Source organism: Elephas maximus, chromosome 4 (assembly GCF_024166365.1).
Source record: "Elephas maximus indicus isolate mEleMax1 chromosome 4, mEleMax1 primary haplotype, whole genome shotgun sequence".
Lineage (NCBI taxonomy): Eukaryota > Metazoa > Chordata > Mammalia > Proboscidea > Elephantidae > Elephas > Elephas maximus.
This window is the reverse complement of record NC_064822.1, coordinates 90,056,420-90,073,223: the sequence shown is the minus strand read 5'-3', so window position 1 is coordinate 90,073,223 and position 16,804 is coordinate 90,056,420. Positions and strand designations below refer to the sequence as shown.

Here is a 16,804-nt window from a genome sequence, read left to right as displayed (position 1 = left end):
ACACAAATGACATGTTACATAGTTAATGCTTGATTATCTTTCAACTTCGTTTCATTGCAGCTTAATGCAGAATATATTCTAAAGTGATAATGAGGAAAGTACTGAGGTATTTTCAAATTAGTGCTTAATTTTATAATGTGTGACTATTTCTTTAAAAGCTTAAGGGAAAATTTTAGGAATGTTGTCTATTTTAATGAGATTTATGTATTTTAATTCATACATTGTTTCATTTGGGCTTATTTTTATTTTTTTTTTTCATTTTAAGAACGTTAGCATAAGTTAGCATAGAGCTTAAAATCTCAGAAATCAGTGACTGTTCAAACTAGCCAAAAGTGATATGTCTCTTGGCTAGTGCAAATAATAATTTTTGATTGTTCTTTGTTCGATTAGTCTAGAATCTAACAAACATTGTGTTATGGGTGGAATGTCATGGATTGGATTATATTCCCCCCCACCCAAATGTGTGTATCAACTTGGTTAAGGCATTATTCCCAGTATTCTGTGGTTGTCCTCCATTTCGTGATTGTAGTTTTATGGTAAGAGCATTAGGGTGGGATTGTAACACCACCCTTACTGGGTCACCTCCCTGATCCAATGTAAAGGGAGTTTCCCTGGGGTGTGGGCTGCACCACCTTTTAACTTTTAGGAGATAAAAGGAAAGAGAAGCAAGCACAGAGTAGGGGACCTTATACCACTGAGAAAGCAGCACCAGGAGCAGAGCGCGTCCTTTGGACCCAGGGTTCCTATGCCTGAGAAGCTCCTCGACCAGGGGAAAACTAGGGACAAGGACCTTCCTCCAGAGCCAAAAAACAGAAAAAGCCCTCCCCTGGAGCTGACACTGTAATTTGGACTTTTGGCCTACTTTATTGTGAGGAAATAAATTTCTCTTTGTTAAAACCATCCACTTGTGGTATTTCTGTAATAGAAGCACTAGATAACTAAGACACATTGTGCAAGAAGCCACCATCAAAGATAGTTGGGAGAAATATAAACACACCCTACCACCCCTTCCCCTTCCGTATTAGTGAAATTGTTTTGTTCATTTCAGTATTCTCTACATGAGAAAAAAGCCATCATTGTATAAGAGTAAATTAGTGTATGTTACATAGGTTACAGATATTATAGTTTTTGTGTTTTCCTAGTAGCATCAACAACCTGTTACTACCTACATAATCAGCCTTCCATTGATTCGATAAACATAAATTGAGGGGCTAAGTGGTACCAGGGTTCTGCTAGATACTGGAAATGTAATGAACAAGGGAGTAGGACTCTTGCCCTAGTGGAGCTTACAATCCAACTAAGAAAACAGACACAGTAAAAATCATTACAAGTGTTTTGAAGAAAAACTGCAGGCTGCAATAAGAGGTAAAGGTCAATTACCCAGGCTGTGGTTCATCCTGATTTCTTGATTCTTCTTACATTTCAAATTGGAGAGAGAGAGGGAGAGAGGAAGAGGAAATGAAGACACAAGCTACAGTAAAAGATAGTATGCATGCATACATATCTTCTAGGAAGATTATTAAGTCAAATAATGAGGCTCTCTCAGCCCACCGCCCTGGAAGATCTGCTTTTGTGTCTGCCAGTGGTGTTCATGATCCTCCCCACCCTCATCCTTATACCCAAATCTAGAAAGAAGAGAGTAGGGAGTGGCGGGGAAGGGATGGCCATATGGAGATGGAATGGATTCAGCGTTTCACCTTTGAAAGGAATAAGAACTGGCTGGTGAACTCCTCTGAAGAAGGAAAAATCTGAGGAAAGGGCAGTGTAGGCAAGCCTTGCCTTTGTGAAGAGCAGAGTTCAGGGTCTAATTCCTGTTGCCTTATCTCCTCCGAGTGTACCTGCAGAGACAGCTGATAATTATCAAACGAGGACAGAGCTGGGGAACTGGAGTGCCTTGGCTACTTTACACCGACCTGGAAAATGTCCGGGTAAATTACGGAATGGTGGGGGTGGTGTGGGTGTTGGCGATGGTACTCCTTTTAGAAGTCTCAACACTTTGTGGATATTGAGTGTTTTTCCCCCCTCAGCGTTGACGTACTACCAACTGTTTGTGGAAGGATGGTTTGTGAATGGCCGGGGGAAGGACGGCCAGAGGGAAAGGATTTAAGGACTAGAATCTTAAAATAAGACATACCTCTGCATGTGACATAGTTTAAAGATATCAATGGTCCAGAACGTTGTGGGAAATGGTCTCAGAGTCGCTGTTATCCTTCCCCGAACCTGTGTATATTTTATTTTTTAATTAGAATGGGTAGCATCCCGTTTAGAAGACAATCCTCCTCAGCTGGTATCCCTCTAACCTGTTAGCCACGGTTAGGAGGCGTGCATGTGGGGTCCCCCGCCTGCGCCGCAGCCCCGCCTGTGAGGGTGAATCTCTCCAGTGCCAGGCGCTCCCTCGGAGGCCGCCGGGCGCGCGCGCGCGCGCACACGACCGGAGTGCGCGCCCCCGCCCCCCGCGAGCACGCCCTTCCCCCAACCCCCGCCCCGCGCCGGTCCCTGGCGCCCCCGCCCGCCCCGCGCTCCTTCAGCCCCGGCGCAGCTCAGCTGACCGCCGGGCGCCAGACGCTGGGGCTCCTAGCTCGCGAGCGCAGCTGCGGCGGCGCGAGCCTTTCAAGCCGCGCTCTCGCACACGCCGACACTCCCCCTGCGCGCCCCTCCCCCACCCCAGAACTGGGTCCAGGACCGACCGAGCGCGAGCCCGTGGCCGCTTCCCCGGCGCCGAGCGAGGAGCGAGGCTGCGGTGGCGATCGGCGACCGCGCAGCCATGGGCGCGCCGGTGTCGCCTTAAAGCGGGCATACAGGGACCCCAGTCGGAGCGGCGGCAGCCTCGGCGGCGAGCCTTCCCGAGCGGCGGCGGCGGCGGCCGCAGAACAGCGCGGCCGGGATGAGCGGGAGCGGCGCGGCGCCCGGGCCGGGCTCCGGCTCCTCCCCGGCCGCCTGCCGCTTCGCGCACTACTTCGTGCTGTGCGGGATCGACGCGGACAGCGGGCTGGAGCCTGACGAGCTGGCGGGTAAGGCCGAGCTGGGGCGACGCGGAGGCGCGAAGCCGGCGGCGTGGGGGTCCCCTCAGGGACACGGGGGAGGCTGCGGAGACGTGCGGGAGGCAGGGATTGGGTTCTAGACAAAGTCCGCTCCTGGCTGCGCCCCCCGCCGTCGGCTCTCCTGCGGGACGGACGCTCGGGGGGCGATTTAATGACATTGTTATTTATTCCGCGTGCAGGGTACGCTGCTGAGCCCGCGGGCGCCTAGTCGCCGAGTGGGGGCTTTTGCCTCTCCGGCGTGTGGTTATTAATAACGGGCGCGGAGGCAGGGGCGAGGGCGGCACGCAGGCCCTTTCGCCCGCAGCTGCACGCGGAGGCGGCAAGTGACTCACGGGGCGCGTTAACTCCCCAGCCTTGCTGTTATCCCGTTGATCCCACCCCCCACCCTTTCCGCCCCGGCCGTGAAGTTTCAGCCCCGGCACGTGACGTGGCGCTCAGGCCTCTTTGGGGTGAGGGGTGTCGGAGACCAAGGCGGGTGATGGCCCCCCGGGCAAGCGCGGAGCGGGAGGCTAGTTGGACTTCATCCTTGATTGTTCCCGGTCTGCACCGCCTCCCGCCTCGGGTTCTGTGATGACGGCAGAGTCACCTTTTGGAATCCTGTCGATTTGGCAGTGTCACGGGAGCTGGCGGGGACTTTGGACGCTTCAGACCCAGCATGACGCTTTGTTGACATTGCCTACCCTGTACCCGAGTTTAAGGCGTTGGGTTCCCCTCAGTTGGGTGCACCTTGCGGTTCTGCCAGGGTTTCCCTGGAAGGACACCAGTCCCTCCTCTTGACTCATTTGATGGCGCAGTGCAGGGCTGAGCTGGGAACCGACGCTGGGAGAGGGGGCCGTTAAAGGATTGGGGGGGGGGAGGGGGACAGGTAGGGTAGTGCGCGGTGTCCAGAGGAGGCCAGAGAGAAATGACCCATTTCATTTTTCACGCATTTTTCATTCTGCTTGGCTCCGTGGCATCTTTGGTTTCTTTTTTTTTTTTTTAAGTGAGTGAGACAAGTGACATCTACCGCCTGAACTTTATCTGTGTCAGTGTTAAACACTTAGGTCATAGCCTTTCAGAATGGCTTCCTTTGGACATAGCATTCTTTATTGATTGCACCAATGGGGATTTTTCTCCTTGCCTTTTGAGAGGACTGGGAAGAATGTATTAAATAATAAACGACATAGTAAACGAAACTGTTAAGCCTTAAGATACAGTACCCATCAGCCCATGTCTTAACTGAGTACCTTTTTATTAAGTCAGCTTCAGGGCAAAGCATTTTCAACAGTAAGAACTATAAGTCTAGTTTAAGCTGAAATTTTTCAGAAAAGAGGGATAATACAGTATCAGGTTTTCTGTATACATAATTATGCAATCATATTGTTTCTTTAAGATTTCACTTTTTTGGTCATATACATATTAAGAATGACTTTATTAACATGGCCAAAGAATATGAAGTTAGAAAAAGTGCCTGTAGAGGAAATTGGGGAGAGTCCTCTTTTGGTATTGGTGAAGAGATTACTGGTATCTCATTTTTCTAGCATCCCTTCTTCCCTAAACGTTCTGAACATTGGTGACACAAGGGTCACTTGGAGGCCTTCTGTCAAGTGGTAATCGGTGAGAGGAAAAAGCCTGTATTTTTTCTTTTCCGTCTGGAGTCTGTATGCCTAGTAAAGTTAAAACAACATCAAAGATGTGTCCTGGGGTGCTTTAGACACAATGCAAATGGCTTTTTTAAACAAAATTAAACAGTAAAATGAATTTTTAATGTAGTTTTTAGAAATGATTCTCTTGTTGCTATTCTATGTGTGAATGTGGATGATTGATTGGAATTTCTGCTCCTCAGGGTGTCTTGTATTGGTAATATTTCAGTATCATTCATTCTTTGAACAGTTTTAAAGCCTTCTATGTGTAGACTGTGTTCTAGGCACTGGGGACAACTGTGAACAAAACAGTCAAAAATCCCTGCTGTCATATAGTTTATGCGCTAGTGGGGTAAGACACTCTGTAAACAAATAATGAATATATATTGTATCCCAGATGTTAGTAAGTGCTATGGGAAAAAAACAAAGCAGAGAAATGGGATGGTGGGGTAGCAGTTTTAAATAGGATGGTCAGAGAAGGCCTCATGGAAAACATGCCATTTTGAACAGAGACCTGAAGGAGGTTAGGAAGCAAGCCATATTCAATTGTCTGGGGAACAGTATTCCGGGCAGAGGAAGACAGCAAATGCAAAGACCCTGAGGTGGGTAGTGCCTAGTTTGTTTAGGTATCAGCAATGAGACTGGCACTGAGGGAGAGTGAGAGTAGTAGATAAAGTCCAAGAGAAAGGGTAGGGGAGATTGTGTAGGGCCTCGTAGACAATTGTTAGGCTTTAATCTGAGTGAGAGAGAACACCACTGGAAGGTTTTGAGCAGGGTAATGACAAAATCTGATGTACCTTTTAAAAGGATCACTGTGGCTGCTATGTTGAGTGATTACATCAGTGGCAAGATGGAGACAGAAGAACAGTTAGGAGGCTGTTTCACTATTTGAGGTGAGAGATGTGAAATGTTGGTGATTTAGACCAAGGCAGTAGCAGTGGAAGTGATGAGAATATAATTTGGATATATATTAAAGGTAGAGACAACAGGACTTGGTGATGAATTGAATATGGTATTTTATATTCAAAGAAAGGGATCAAAGATGACTCCAAGATTTGCAGCCTGAACAACTGAAAACAAATTCTCTCATTACTGAAATAGGGAAGACGGATGGAGAAGCAGGCTGCAGAGGATTAGTTCAGTTTTGGACATGTTAGTTTGAAGTATCCATTAGCTGTTCAAATGGAGATGTAAAATAGGTAAGATATCTCTCAGGCAAGAGGTGGGGCTGTAGATATTAATTTAAAGCCAAGGAATTGGGTGAAATCACCTGGGGAGTGAGTGTGACTAGAATAGAGAAAAGGCTCAAGGATTGAGTCAGGGGAGCATTCCAATGTTCAGAGTGAGAGAATCGGGAGAAAACAACCCAGAAGATTAAGGAGTGTAACCAGTGAGATGGGAGGAAAACAGAAGAATGTATCAATTTCCTAATTTAACAATGCTCTTGACTATTTCCCCAGAGCTAGATTTGGAGATAAGGAAACAAGTCCAGTGTGTTAGGCAAATTAGAAGCTTGTTTCTGTTTTACCACATTATTAATTCAAAATTAAGTTTCTATTTTGCTTTTCTGAAACTGGTCTATTTTTGTCACACTGTTTCTTAGCAGGTTGTCACCCTGCTTGTAGAAGGTCTTAATTGACTTCCATTGAACAAATTCTACCAGTTGCTTTGTAAACTTGTTCTTAACATATGCATGTTCCTAGAATTCACACTTCACAGGTGGTGGGACAAATTAAGGACAAATACCATGTGATGAAGTGATACGATTAAGTAGACTAACACCTTGTAATAAAAGTTTCCAAGGCTTCAGATTTCTGTTAGACATTCGTCCCAGTAAAACCCAGCTTTCACAACAGAAGAAAATGTCTTCTATCTCAAGTAAGTAGGTTTCTTAATAGTTGAAAGTAATTTAAACATACATAAGTAAAATATATGTATTTCAATATGGAGGACCTAGAATTTTTATGGAGATGTGCACAAATCTATACTGATATTACATATTGTCCTTTCTCTACCACATCTTAGCTGTTAATGTGCTTCTCCTTCTCCTCATTGTGTATTTTCAAGGTGCCCTGGATCCATAAGCAAAAACTCCTTTAAGTGTTAACAAAAATATTTAAAATTCCTTTAAATGTTAAAGATAAGAAAAAGGTATCAAAACAGAATTCTTTATTGCATGAAGAAGAAAGATGTAAATGGAGGTAAATCTTGAAATTAGCTGATGGAATGGAAAGCAGAAAGTTTGAAATTTTTTTTTAGCTTTCATTTCCTTTAAGATCCGGCTGTAGGAACTTACATGGCTTGATTTACAGCAAGAAATCTCTAAGGCAATGGAAAAGTGAAGGACATAATTAGGCCTTTATTCAAGTAACAAATACGCAAGCCATCCAAGAAGTTTGCTTCTCTTTCACAATACCTAATACATAGTACACAGTATTTAACAAGTACATGAATATAAAGTTTACATATGAGCCTATAAATTGTGTGACAACCAAAATAATCTTAAACCATTCCCATGAGCCTGAATTCAGTCTTGCTCATAGCTGTTGAGTTTGATGGGTGAGATCCCTTCCTTAGCATCTCTAGCTGTTTTTAGTTTTGATTGTCTTGAATGCGATTTCCAGAAGAACTTGGAGGCAGTGGAGACCATGGTCTAAGTTCAAATAGAAAATTTAGTTCAAAGTATCATGCCATCATAATCCTAGAAGAAACCTTAGACATCATTTACAGTGATGAAACTGAGGCTGAGAGATTAAGGGACATCTTAAGATCACATTGAACCAGTAGCAGAATCCAGACTAGAGCCTAGTTGTTCGTGTACACTGTGCCCCAGAGTTTTTTTGTTTAAACTCAGAAAAGATGAGTTTGACTGAGGTTCAGCAAGAATTTCAAGCTTACTGTCATGCAAGACTTGAATGTCACAGTCAGGACTGTGCTGAAGGCTTAAAAACAATGGGCAGAGGTACAGGCTCTGGTGGTTTGCCCTGATCTGACCACCATCGTTAGTGCCTCTTTTGTTAGCCACAATAGATTATGGTGGGAGTTTGAGAGGTTTGGCCTGATTAATAGCGGGGTCTGGGGAAGGAGTAATACAAGGATCAGCCACTACTCTAATGAAGCCAAAGAAGATTCAAGGTCTAGTTGCTGTGGTATAGTGATAGCTTGATTTAAAAAATTCACTGGGAAAAAAAACTCTTTATAATGAAATTGGCCCAACAGCGAGTGCTGCTGAACTTGTGATAACCCCAGGGCTCAGACATCTGCTCCATTTTGTTAATGCAGGACCCATCAGCATAGAGAAAGAAAAGAGAAGATGGTATGTTTTATTTAACCGAATGTACCCCAAATTTTTTTTTTTTACCCAAAATATTATTTCAACATATAATCGATATACAAACAAACAAAAAACAAACCTTTTGCCATAGAGTTGATTCCAACCCATAGTGACCATAGAGAACAGAGTAGAACTGCCCCATAGGGTTTCCACGGAGCAGCTTGTATATTTGAACTGCCTTCCTTTTGGTTGGTGGCCATATCAATTAAACACTGTGCCACCAGGGCTCCATAATCAATATAAAAATTATAAAAGAGGCATTTTATATTTTTCTTACTACATCTTTGAAATCCATTGTTTGCTTTACTTGCAACACATCTCAATATGGACTAGCCCCATTTCAAGTGCTCAATAACCATACATGGTTAGTGGCTACCCTGTTGGATAGTGTAGCCCTAATCTCTGCAGGATTGGCTTCTCGGCGTTCAAGTCTCTGCACATGTGTTACCTCCTCCGAGAGGCCTTCCCAGACAATGCTATATAAAACAGTGTCCTTCCTCACTCTGTCTGCCCTACTTTTGCCAGTCACTCTGCATTATTTTCCTTATAGCGGTTGTTAGCTGCTGTCAGGCCGGCCCCTGACTCGTCACACCATGCACAACTGAAGGAAACTGCCTGATCTTGCACCATCCCTTTAAGATCAGATCTTTGTGATCCGTAGTATATTCATTGGCTGATTTTCAGAAGTAGATCACCAGGCCTTTCTTCATAATTCATCTTAGTTTAGAAACTCCACTGAAACCTGTTCAACATCATAGCAACACAAGCCTCACTGACAGACAGGTGGTGGCTGCACATAACGTACATTGGCTGGGAATCAACCTGGGTCTCCAGCATAGAAGGTGACAGTTCTACCACTGAATCACCAGTGCCTCCACATGGCACTTACTAGTACCTGACAATATACTGTAAATGCATTTGCTTGCTCTTTTTTTGCTTTATTATTATTATTTTTTATTGTACTTTAAATGAAGGTTTACAGAACAAACTAGCTTCTCGTTACACAGTTAGTACACATATTGTTTTATGACATTGGTTAACAACCCCATGACATGTCAACACTTTCCCTTCTCAACCTTGGGTTTCCTATTACCAGCTTTCCTGTCCCCTGCTACCTTCTAGTCCTTGCCTGGGCTGGTGTGCCCCTTTAGTCTCATTTTGTTTTATGGACCTGTCTAGTCTTGGGCTGAAGGGTGAACCTCGGGAGTGACTTCATTACTGAGCTAAGGGTGTCTCAGGGCCATACTTAGGGTTTTCCAGTCTCTGTCAGACCAGTAAGTCTGGTCTTTTTTTGTGAGTTAGGATTCTTTTCTACATTTTTCTCCACCTCTGGCTGGGATCCTCTGTTGTGATCCCTGTCAGAGCAGTCAGTGGTGGTAGCCGGGCACCATCTAGTTGTATGGGACTCAGTCTGGTGGAGGCTGTGGTAGATGTGGTCCATTAGTCCTATGCTTACTTTTTTTAAACATAATTTTATTTTGTTATGGAGAATATACACAGCAAAACATCAATTCAACAGTTTCTACATGTACCATTTTATGACATTGGTTACATTTTTTGAGTTGTGTAATCATTCTCACTCTTCTCAGTTGTTCCTCCCCCATTAACATAAATTTACTGTCCCCTAAGATTCCTATCTAATATTTTGAGTTGCTGTTGCCAGTTCGATCCCATACAGATAGTTCTTAAAAGAGCATAATGCTCAAGGCAGACTTTTTTTTTTCTTTTTTTACTAATTAAGGTAAACTGTTGTTTGGTTTTAAGAACACTCCAGGGGATATTTTTGGTTTAAGGTTTAAAGATTATCTTAGGGCAATAATTTCAGGAGTTCCATCCAACCTTCACGGCTTCAGGAAGTCTGGAGTCTATGAGAAGTGGAAAATCTGTTCTGCGTTTCCCCCCTTTTGGTCAGGATTCTTCTATGGAATCTTTGATTAAAATGTTCAGTAATGGTAGCTGGGCAGCATCCAGTCCTTCTGGTCTTAAGGAGGCAGTTATTTGTTTACTTTTTAATGTCAGTCTTCCCCATTAAATTGTCAGCTTTTAGAATGTAGGTTAGGGAGATTCCAGGTGGTACAGTGGTTAAGAGCTTGCCCGCTAACTAAAAGATCTGCAGTTCAAAATCACCAGCTGTTCCTTGGAAACCCTATGGGGCAGTTCTACTCTGTCCTGGAAGGTTGCTATGAGTCGAAATCAACTGGATGGCAACGGTTTTGTTTTTTTTTTTCCCAAGAAGGTTTTTTGTAGGGCCTTTGTCTCTTGTTTATTGTTACTGACGATTGATTGGAGTGTGGGTTTTTTAAATCCTAAGGTGGAAGTGAGAGTTTCTTTAAAAATGAGAAGCTTGAGACTGATGAAAAAAGCAAGTGGGTAAATGATTAATTATTAAAAAAGATATATATCAGCTTTGTGGAGAGCTACTAAAATTTCTTCTGCCTATAATATTTATTAGCCTGTCCCTTACCTCTTGCAACAAACTATGATAAATAAAATTAATCTCCCCCCCAGTTTTCTTTAAGCAAGCATACAGAGACCAGCAAAGCTTTGATTTTTTTTTTAAAGCAAACAACATGTCTTATTTATTTATAAACTAGTGCCAAGTGATGAGCAGATAAATAGTAGGTAGAGTTTATGAAATTGCGGAAAGTGGTTGTACTAGAGGGTGCATGTACCTTCAGTAGTGGTTTTAGAGGAGCACCGTAAGAAGTCGCATTCAGTTTCCTTGCTCGTGGGCACCCACACTAGTTTTGGGCATGGTCAACAAGGATAGCTCTTTGTTTCTATAAAGTTTAATCCTATCTCTATATTTTTCCATATATACTTATTGTGCTTTATATAATGTCCTGTCCTTCTAAGGCTTCACTTTTTAAGATGGCACCAGAGATTCTGCAAATTTTCAGTATAAAACTGCCCTTTCAACATTACTTCTTAAATCAAATGCAGAGATGGCTGGGGGTAAGAACTGGGAATCTAGGAACAAAAGTGGAAGTATTTTATACGCTGCTAAACCAGCACATCATGAGGTAGAAGAGTGTGGATTCTCAAATATCCCTTCACCTTGTCTAAAAATTCATAACTTTTACTAACTTTATTCTAAATTAAATATTGTAACTTTTTACTTACATGAGCTTCTTGAGTTACCTGTTTATTCTTCTGTAAACTTGAATACAGCACTGGTGCGGAAAACCGATTTTGAAATAATGCTTTCTTTAAATGATTTTCAAAGATAAGTGCTAGCATTCTTAAGTCAGAAATAACCCCAGGAAATCACCTTTATGCTCTGAAGCCACAAAAACATTTATTGGGTCATGAACTGTGGTTGGTGATTTGTAAATGTTATCTTTCATCCTCGTAATAACTCGAAGGTATTACTGTCCTCATTTTGCAGATGAGGCTGAGGTTCAGTGAGTTGTTGCCCAAAGACGTAGAGACAGTAAAGGCCAGAGCTGGATTCCGTCCCAGGCTGTCAGTTTTAAAGTGGCCCTCTTTCACTGTGCCCTACTGTCTCCCTCTCCAAGACCTACAGACCAGCTGTCCTCAACTGCTGGGTCACAAATAATTTTTTATTAATAATAGTTGAAATACTGGGGTTGTAAATGATGTACATTTTTAATAAGTAAAATGGATTCAAGGCCTCCCCTCTAATTGTATCATTCTCACGCAGTTCCATTCTTACGCGCTTTTATCAGATGGGAGAGAAAGAGGTGGCGTTATATGCCCCTTACCAGGAAATGTGTATAGCTCCAGTGCATAATGGAAAACCTATCTTGTTGATGCTAAGGCTAAGCTACTGTAAGCCATTACTGTTGAGCTGTGAATAATTTCCACATATTCATAAAGTCTTTTACGAATACCTCTGCAAAAGTAGTCTTATTTGGTTCCTTTCCTGTAGACTTGTTAAAAATTTTGTTCATAATCCGAGAACACCCGGAGGAGTGCGTTTCTCAAGACTTATGCTGAACTAGATTGTTTCTAGATACCTTCCTCAGTTACAAGATGTGGCAATGTTTTGGAAAGGGCTTTTAAACTCTAGGGTGCAGTAACAATATAAAGTGGAATTATAATTTTAGGTTGTAAAATCTTTTAAGTTTAACCCTGCTGTGAAGACTGTAGTGCCGAGTCCTTAGGTATAGCTTGTATATTTTTAAGTAGTCTATTTTCTACGTCCCAGAGGCGTTGTGATGAAAATCCACCTGTTTCACATTCCTTAGTGTAATTTCCTTGTGCCAAAACCAGAGGAATCACGATTCCTGGTTTGAAGACAATGTTTTTAAGCAGGAGCCTTCTTGCCCTTCCCTTTCCATCCACTTTTCTGGCAGACACACTCGCTGTCATCTCTTTAACACAGGAAATTATCCTGTAGTTTGAGGAGACTAGTGTAGAAGTGATATATAAATTAAGTAAATTTGCAATAGTCTTAATTCTTCCATACAGATTGGCACAAGTTTGCTCATAGATGGATCTTTCATACTTCCTCTGTCCCTCCTTCAGAGATCACCGTTATTTCCACCTTAATCCTCATGAAGCCACCTCTCACTGTCCTTTTAGTTGTCTCTTATTAAAACCTCTAGAAGAAGAAACATTCCTTTGACAGAAAATTCCAGGATCACTAAAACATCATAGTGAAGAATTCTTTTCAGTGTGTGACTAAATCCTCCAGTTACCTTCATTCCCAGCAGAACTAGGAAGAATTTCTTATTTCCCGCACCTTTTCAGGTTTAATACTTTTTGGTCCCCTCTATCGTTTCCTTCTGTCATAGTCCTTTGAGAAAACAGGGACAATCTGCTAGACCAACACTATTCTTTCTGTGTATTAAATTATTATTATTATTTTCTTTTTGCTATAGATTGGGGCTAAAAAGGGAAGGAGGGATTGTTTCCCCTAGGCAGCTAAGGCAGGAATTGTTTGGGGGGAGATACCCTATAACAACAACAAAAAAAATTCCCTAAGGTGAAAGTCGCCCCCCCCCAAAAAAAAGAATCAGCAGCAGCATATCAACTGGAATGCCATGAGAATGAGATAGTGTCTTTAGTAAGAATAGGTTTGAACAGCAGTAATTTAGGTTTAAAGCTCGTGTATGATTCACTTCCAGGACCGCAGTGTTTTGTTTTATTTTCTGGGTTAACTTATCTTCACTTCAAATTTAACCCCAACCTTTAAGGAAATTTAAATACCTGGGGTAACAAGATAACAGATTGTTTAAAAATATTTCCCATCTCCTGTCTCAACTGTATTCTTTTTCCTAATAAATAAACTTTTGTCTAGGTTTCAAAATATTCTGGCTCAACTCCAGGGAAAAGCGCTTTTGTACTTGACTTCACTTGCTTTGTGCCATTGTTCACAAGAACAGTGACTGATTTCACCGTTTATTAAAACACAGGCATTGGTACCATCGAGATGATTATGCCAAAATAGGTTGTTTTGTTTGGTTGTTCTCCCTCCTGTCTAGCAGTGCTTATTTCTTCATTGGCAGCCCTAGTTACAACCAGATGTTAATTAAATACATGAAAGATGTATGTGTTTGAATGTAAAAATTTGCCTGTCCTTCATAGGGAAGGACTGACAGGTCTTATTTACTCTGAACCACTTTGAAACCATCTTGTCCTTGATGGAAGGGGCCGAAAGGGAGAGAGTTAAAGCATGGGTATACAGAGGATGGTAGAAAACAAAAAATTAAAAACCATGCCTGTTATGACAAAATCATCTTTTCCTGATTTCACTGATCTCTCTCTCACCTCCTCTTCCACCTTAGAACACAAATTTTTTGGCTCAAGGAGGAGAAATGGCACAGAGGTATCCAGATAAATGTCTCAAGCCCCTGAGACCCTACAAATTTTAAGCCTGTATGAGAAATAATGGAATCATTATAAAAAGTCTCCTGCACAAATGTTGAGCCTACCGAAAGTTTAACAAAATTACATTCACTTTTCCTTGGAACGAAATTTCCTCTTAGCAGGGGTAAAATTCAGCATTTTCTGAATGTGAACATAAAACCAAGAAGTAGACATAGTTTGTTGCATCATTAGGAGGCAGAGACCTTGATGTGAAATGTCTCTTGACATGTACGCACATTTAGTATTTATTTCTGTGCCCTATTGAACTTTGTGTTGAATAGATCAGGTGACAGCTTTTATCTGAAAGTCAGTCTTCCAGGGATAGCTGAAGCCCTGGGGAGTGTGTGTGTGTGTGTGTGAGAGAGAGAGATTGTGTGTGTGTGTGTGTGTGTGTTTCCCAAAATGTAGGGAAAAGGAAGATGTGACTTCTTAGATTCCTTGCTCTTAAAAATAAATTGTTTTGTAGAATTCAGATTTGCCTTGAGACTTAAAGGAAATTGTAAATAGTTGTATTATTTTAGAAAACACAACTGAATAGTTTTGGAATGTCTTCTGAAATAATGAGAGATAGTCTCCTCTCAAGTGTGGGAACTATTTTGCACCCTGTTCCCCGACCTCTGCCTTTTGACCCTCTTGTTTTGTGGTGAGATTATAGGCCTTTCAGCTTTTCTCCATTCTACCCAGGTTTCCTTACACAGCAACATAAAGCTTTAAGCTTTCTTCAAAGATGCTTCTTACAAAATTGAGAAGAACATTCAGATTTAATTGTGGGTATGAGTTTTGTAAATATTTTCTTTAAAAAGTTTGTTTTTTCTTCCTTAGTACTCTTCTTCTCCCAAAGTATCTGTGTAATGAGATTTTCTAATAGAAACTTTGAAGTTGTATGTGTGTGTGTATGTGTATGTGTGTGCATGACTAAAAATGTTTTTCTTTGGAGAGATTTCCTTTCTTAAAGTGAAAGTGCTGATTTAGGGAAAGGCTAAAAATTAGAGCTTTCTTGTGTAAGGAAGCCCAGTAGAGACTCAACTAGTTACTCTCTATTGTTGTCTCTTAGGTATGAGAAGTTAAAATCTAGATTCAGAGGGTGCCATGCAAGAGCAGCAGATTGATGATTTTCAGAGTCAGCGCTTTCACGTGCTTATCTTACAGTAAACAAATACTGTTTAGACGCCTAATCAGGCAAAATAGAATAGGAAGAGAAACAGGGACCCAGAAAAGGAGATAACTCATTTGTTTTTGCTGTTTTTTAGTAGCTTATGTAAGAGAGTTTCTGGGAAAGAAGATAAAATTAGTGACAAAAATAAAAATTAGAGATTATCTGTATATTATTGTTTTGCATCCTATCTTCAGGTGTATCCAGAAAACCAAGCATTTACTCTGTTCAAGACATTTTTAGTAGAATTTTCTGAGCAATGCCTGTTTTACAAACCCTCAGAAAGATTTATATTAATGAAGCATCAGAACTTTGGTTTACGTGGCACATTCTCGCTGCTGAATATTCCACCAAGAGTGAGGATAAATAAAATAATTGGTTTGAGATAACAAAATGCACTGAGTGCTTATTTTTTTAAATTGTGGTAAAATATATTTAACAAAATATTTACCATTTTAATTTTTTTATTGTGGCTTTCAATTATAATAGTAATGTATGTTCAGTTTAAAAGCTACAAAATACAGAATTGCATAAGGAAAGTAACAGTCATCTGTTATCCCACAGGGGTTGAATTTAAGATAAAAATAGAAGTTTTGATTTCTGGTCACTAACTAGAAGAGTGACATTTTACTGAGGTGTTGTGGTTAAATGAGCTGAGCAATAATGCAAGAAACCCAATAAGATTTTTTTTTTTTTTGGTCCAAGTCATTGCCACTTGTTTAGTTTGTGATATCTGTGAAGACCTCAGTAAATAGCGGATTGAAAGAGTAGATGACAATATAAAATGGAGTTGACTACATCAGGTGTTTACTTTGAGGAATAAAAATTAAATCCTTATTACTTGCAACATATTTTCTTGACCAACATCCTGTACATAATCAGTAATTAAGGTAAAATGGGAAAAAGAAAGAGTAGCTCTGATTCTTAGGCTTGTACGCTAAAGTAATCTACTTTTTTTCTTTTTTGTTATGGAAAAGAAGGGAACGTATTAGTGACAAAAGAGATGGAAAGAGAGAGAGGAAGATGCTAGTAAACAGGCAATTCAGTGACAAATAAGATAAACTCTTGGTTTTAGTCTTATGGGAATCTGATTTATTCGTTGTCACATAGAACAATGAAAACCATGTTTAGATGGTATAAGAAACCTGTGATGGAAAATACAGTTGTCTCTGTATATGAGACTAAATGGGCACTCCAGCCCAGGGGCAAGGATAAAAAGGAAAGCTGGACAAATGGAAATGGGGATTCTGAGGTCGAGAAGGGGCTTGTTGACACATCTCGGGGTTGGCAACCAATGTCACAAAACAATGTGTGTATTAATTGATGAGAAACTAATTTGCTCTGTAAACTTTAACCTAAAGCACAACAACAGCAACAAAATATGGTTGTCTCCCTTCAGGTTGATGGGAGAGAAGAATATTTTAGAACGCTAAATCTATCTAAAAGCAGCAGCAGATCTGCCAACATATGTCCCTCCCAGCTCCCTTTTCTGACTCCCATGTAAGGGCTGTGTAAACATTTCAAGATCAGTGGTGGCACTAGCTGCAGAGACTGTGGATAATGCCTACAGTTTCCCTTTTCATGCGGTGGAATAATACTTCCAGGGACAATATTTTGACTGTCTTGCTATGTTTTGGCTATCAGTGCTTTTTAAATTCCCAGACTATGTTGCTATAAGGAAGTCAGAATTTCTGCCCCATTTTGTAAATGACTTGCCCCCTAAAACATATTTACCGTAAGTTTCATATGTGTAAAAGGAATACCTTAAGATACCAAAGAAGGGATATTTGTTATAATAATTGGAAAAACTTATTCAAGG

The 16,804-nt window shown here is 41.3% G+C and overlaps 1 protein-coding gene across 4 annotated transcripts in view; it reads left to right on the top strand.

Moving 5' to 3' along the window:
• The first annotated feature begins 2,789 nt into the window (after positions 1-2,789).
• Positions 2,790-16,804, top strand: part of DENND5B (DENN domain containing 5B) — a 217,699-nt gene continuing 203,684 nt past the window's right edge. For all 4 annotated transcript variants that reach the window (XM_049882751.1, XM_049882752.1, XM_049882750.1 and 1 more), the window contains exon 1: positions 2,790-3,011. In XM_049882751.1, coding sequence (XP_049738708.1) covers positions 2,885-3,011 — 127 coding nt within the window. In that variant the 5' untranslated portion in view covers positions 2,790-2,884. The remainder of the gene's footprint in view (positions 3,012-16,804) is intronic.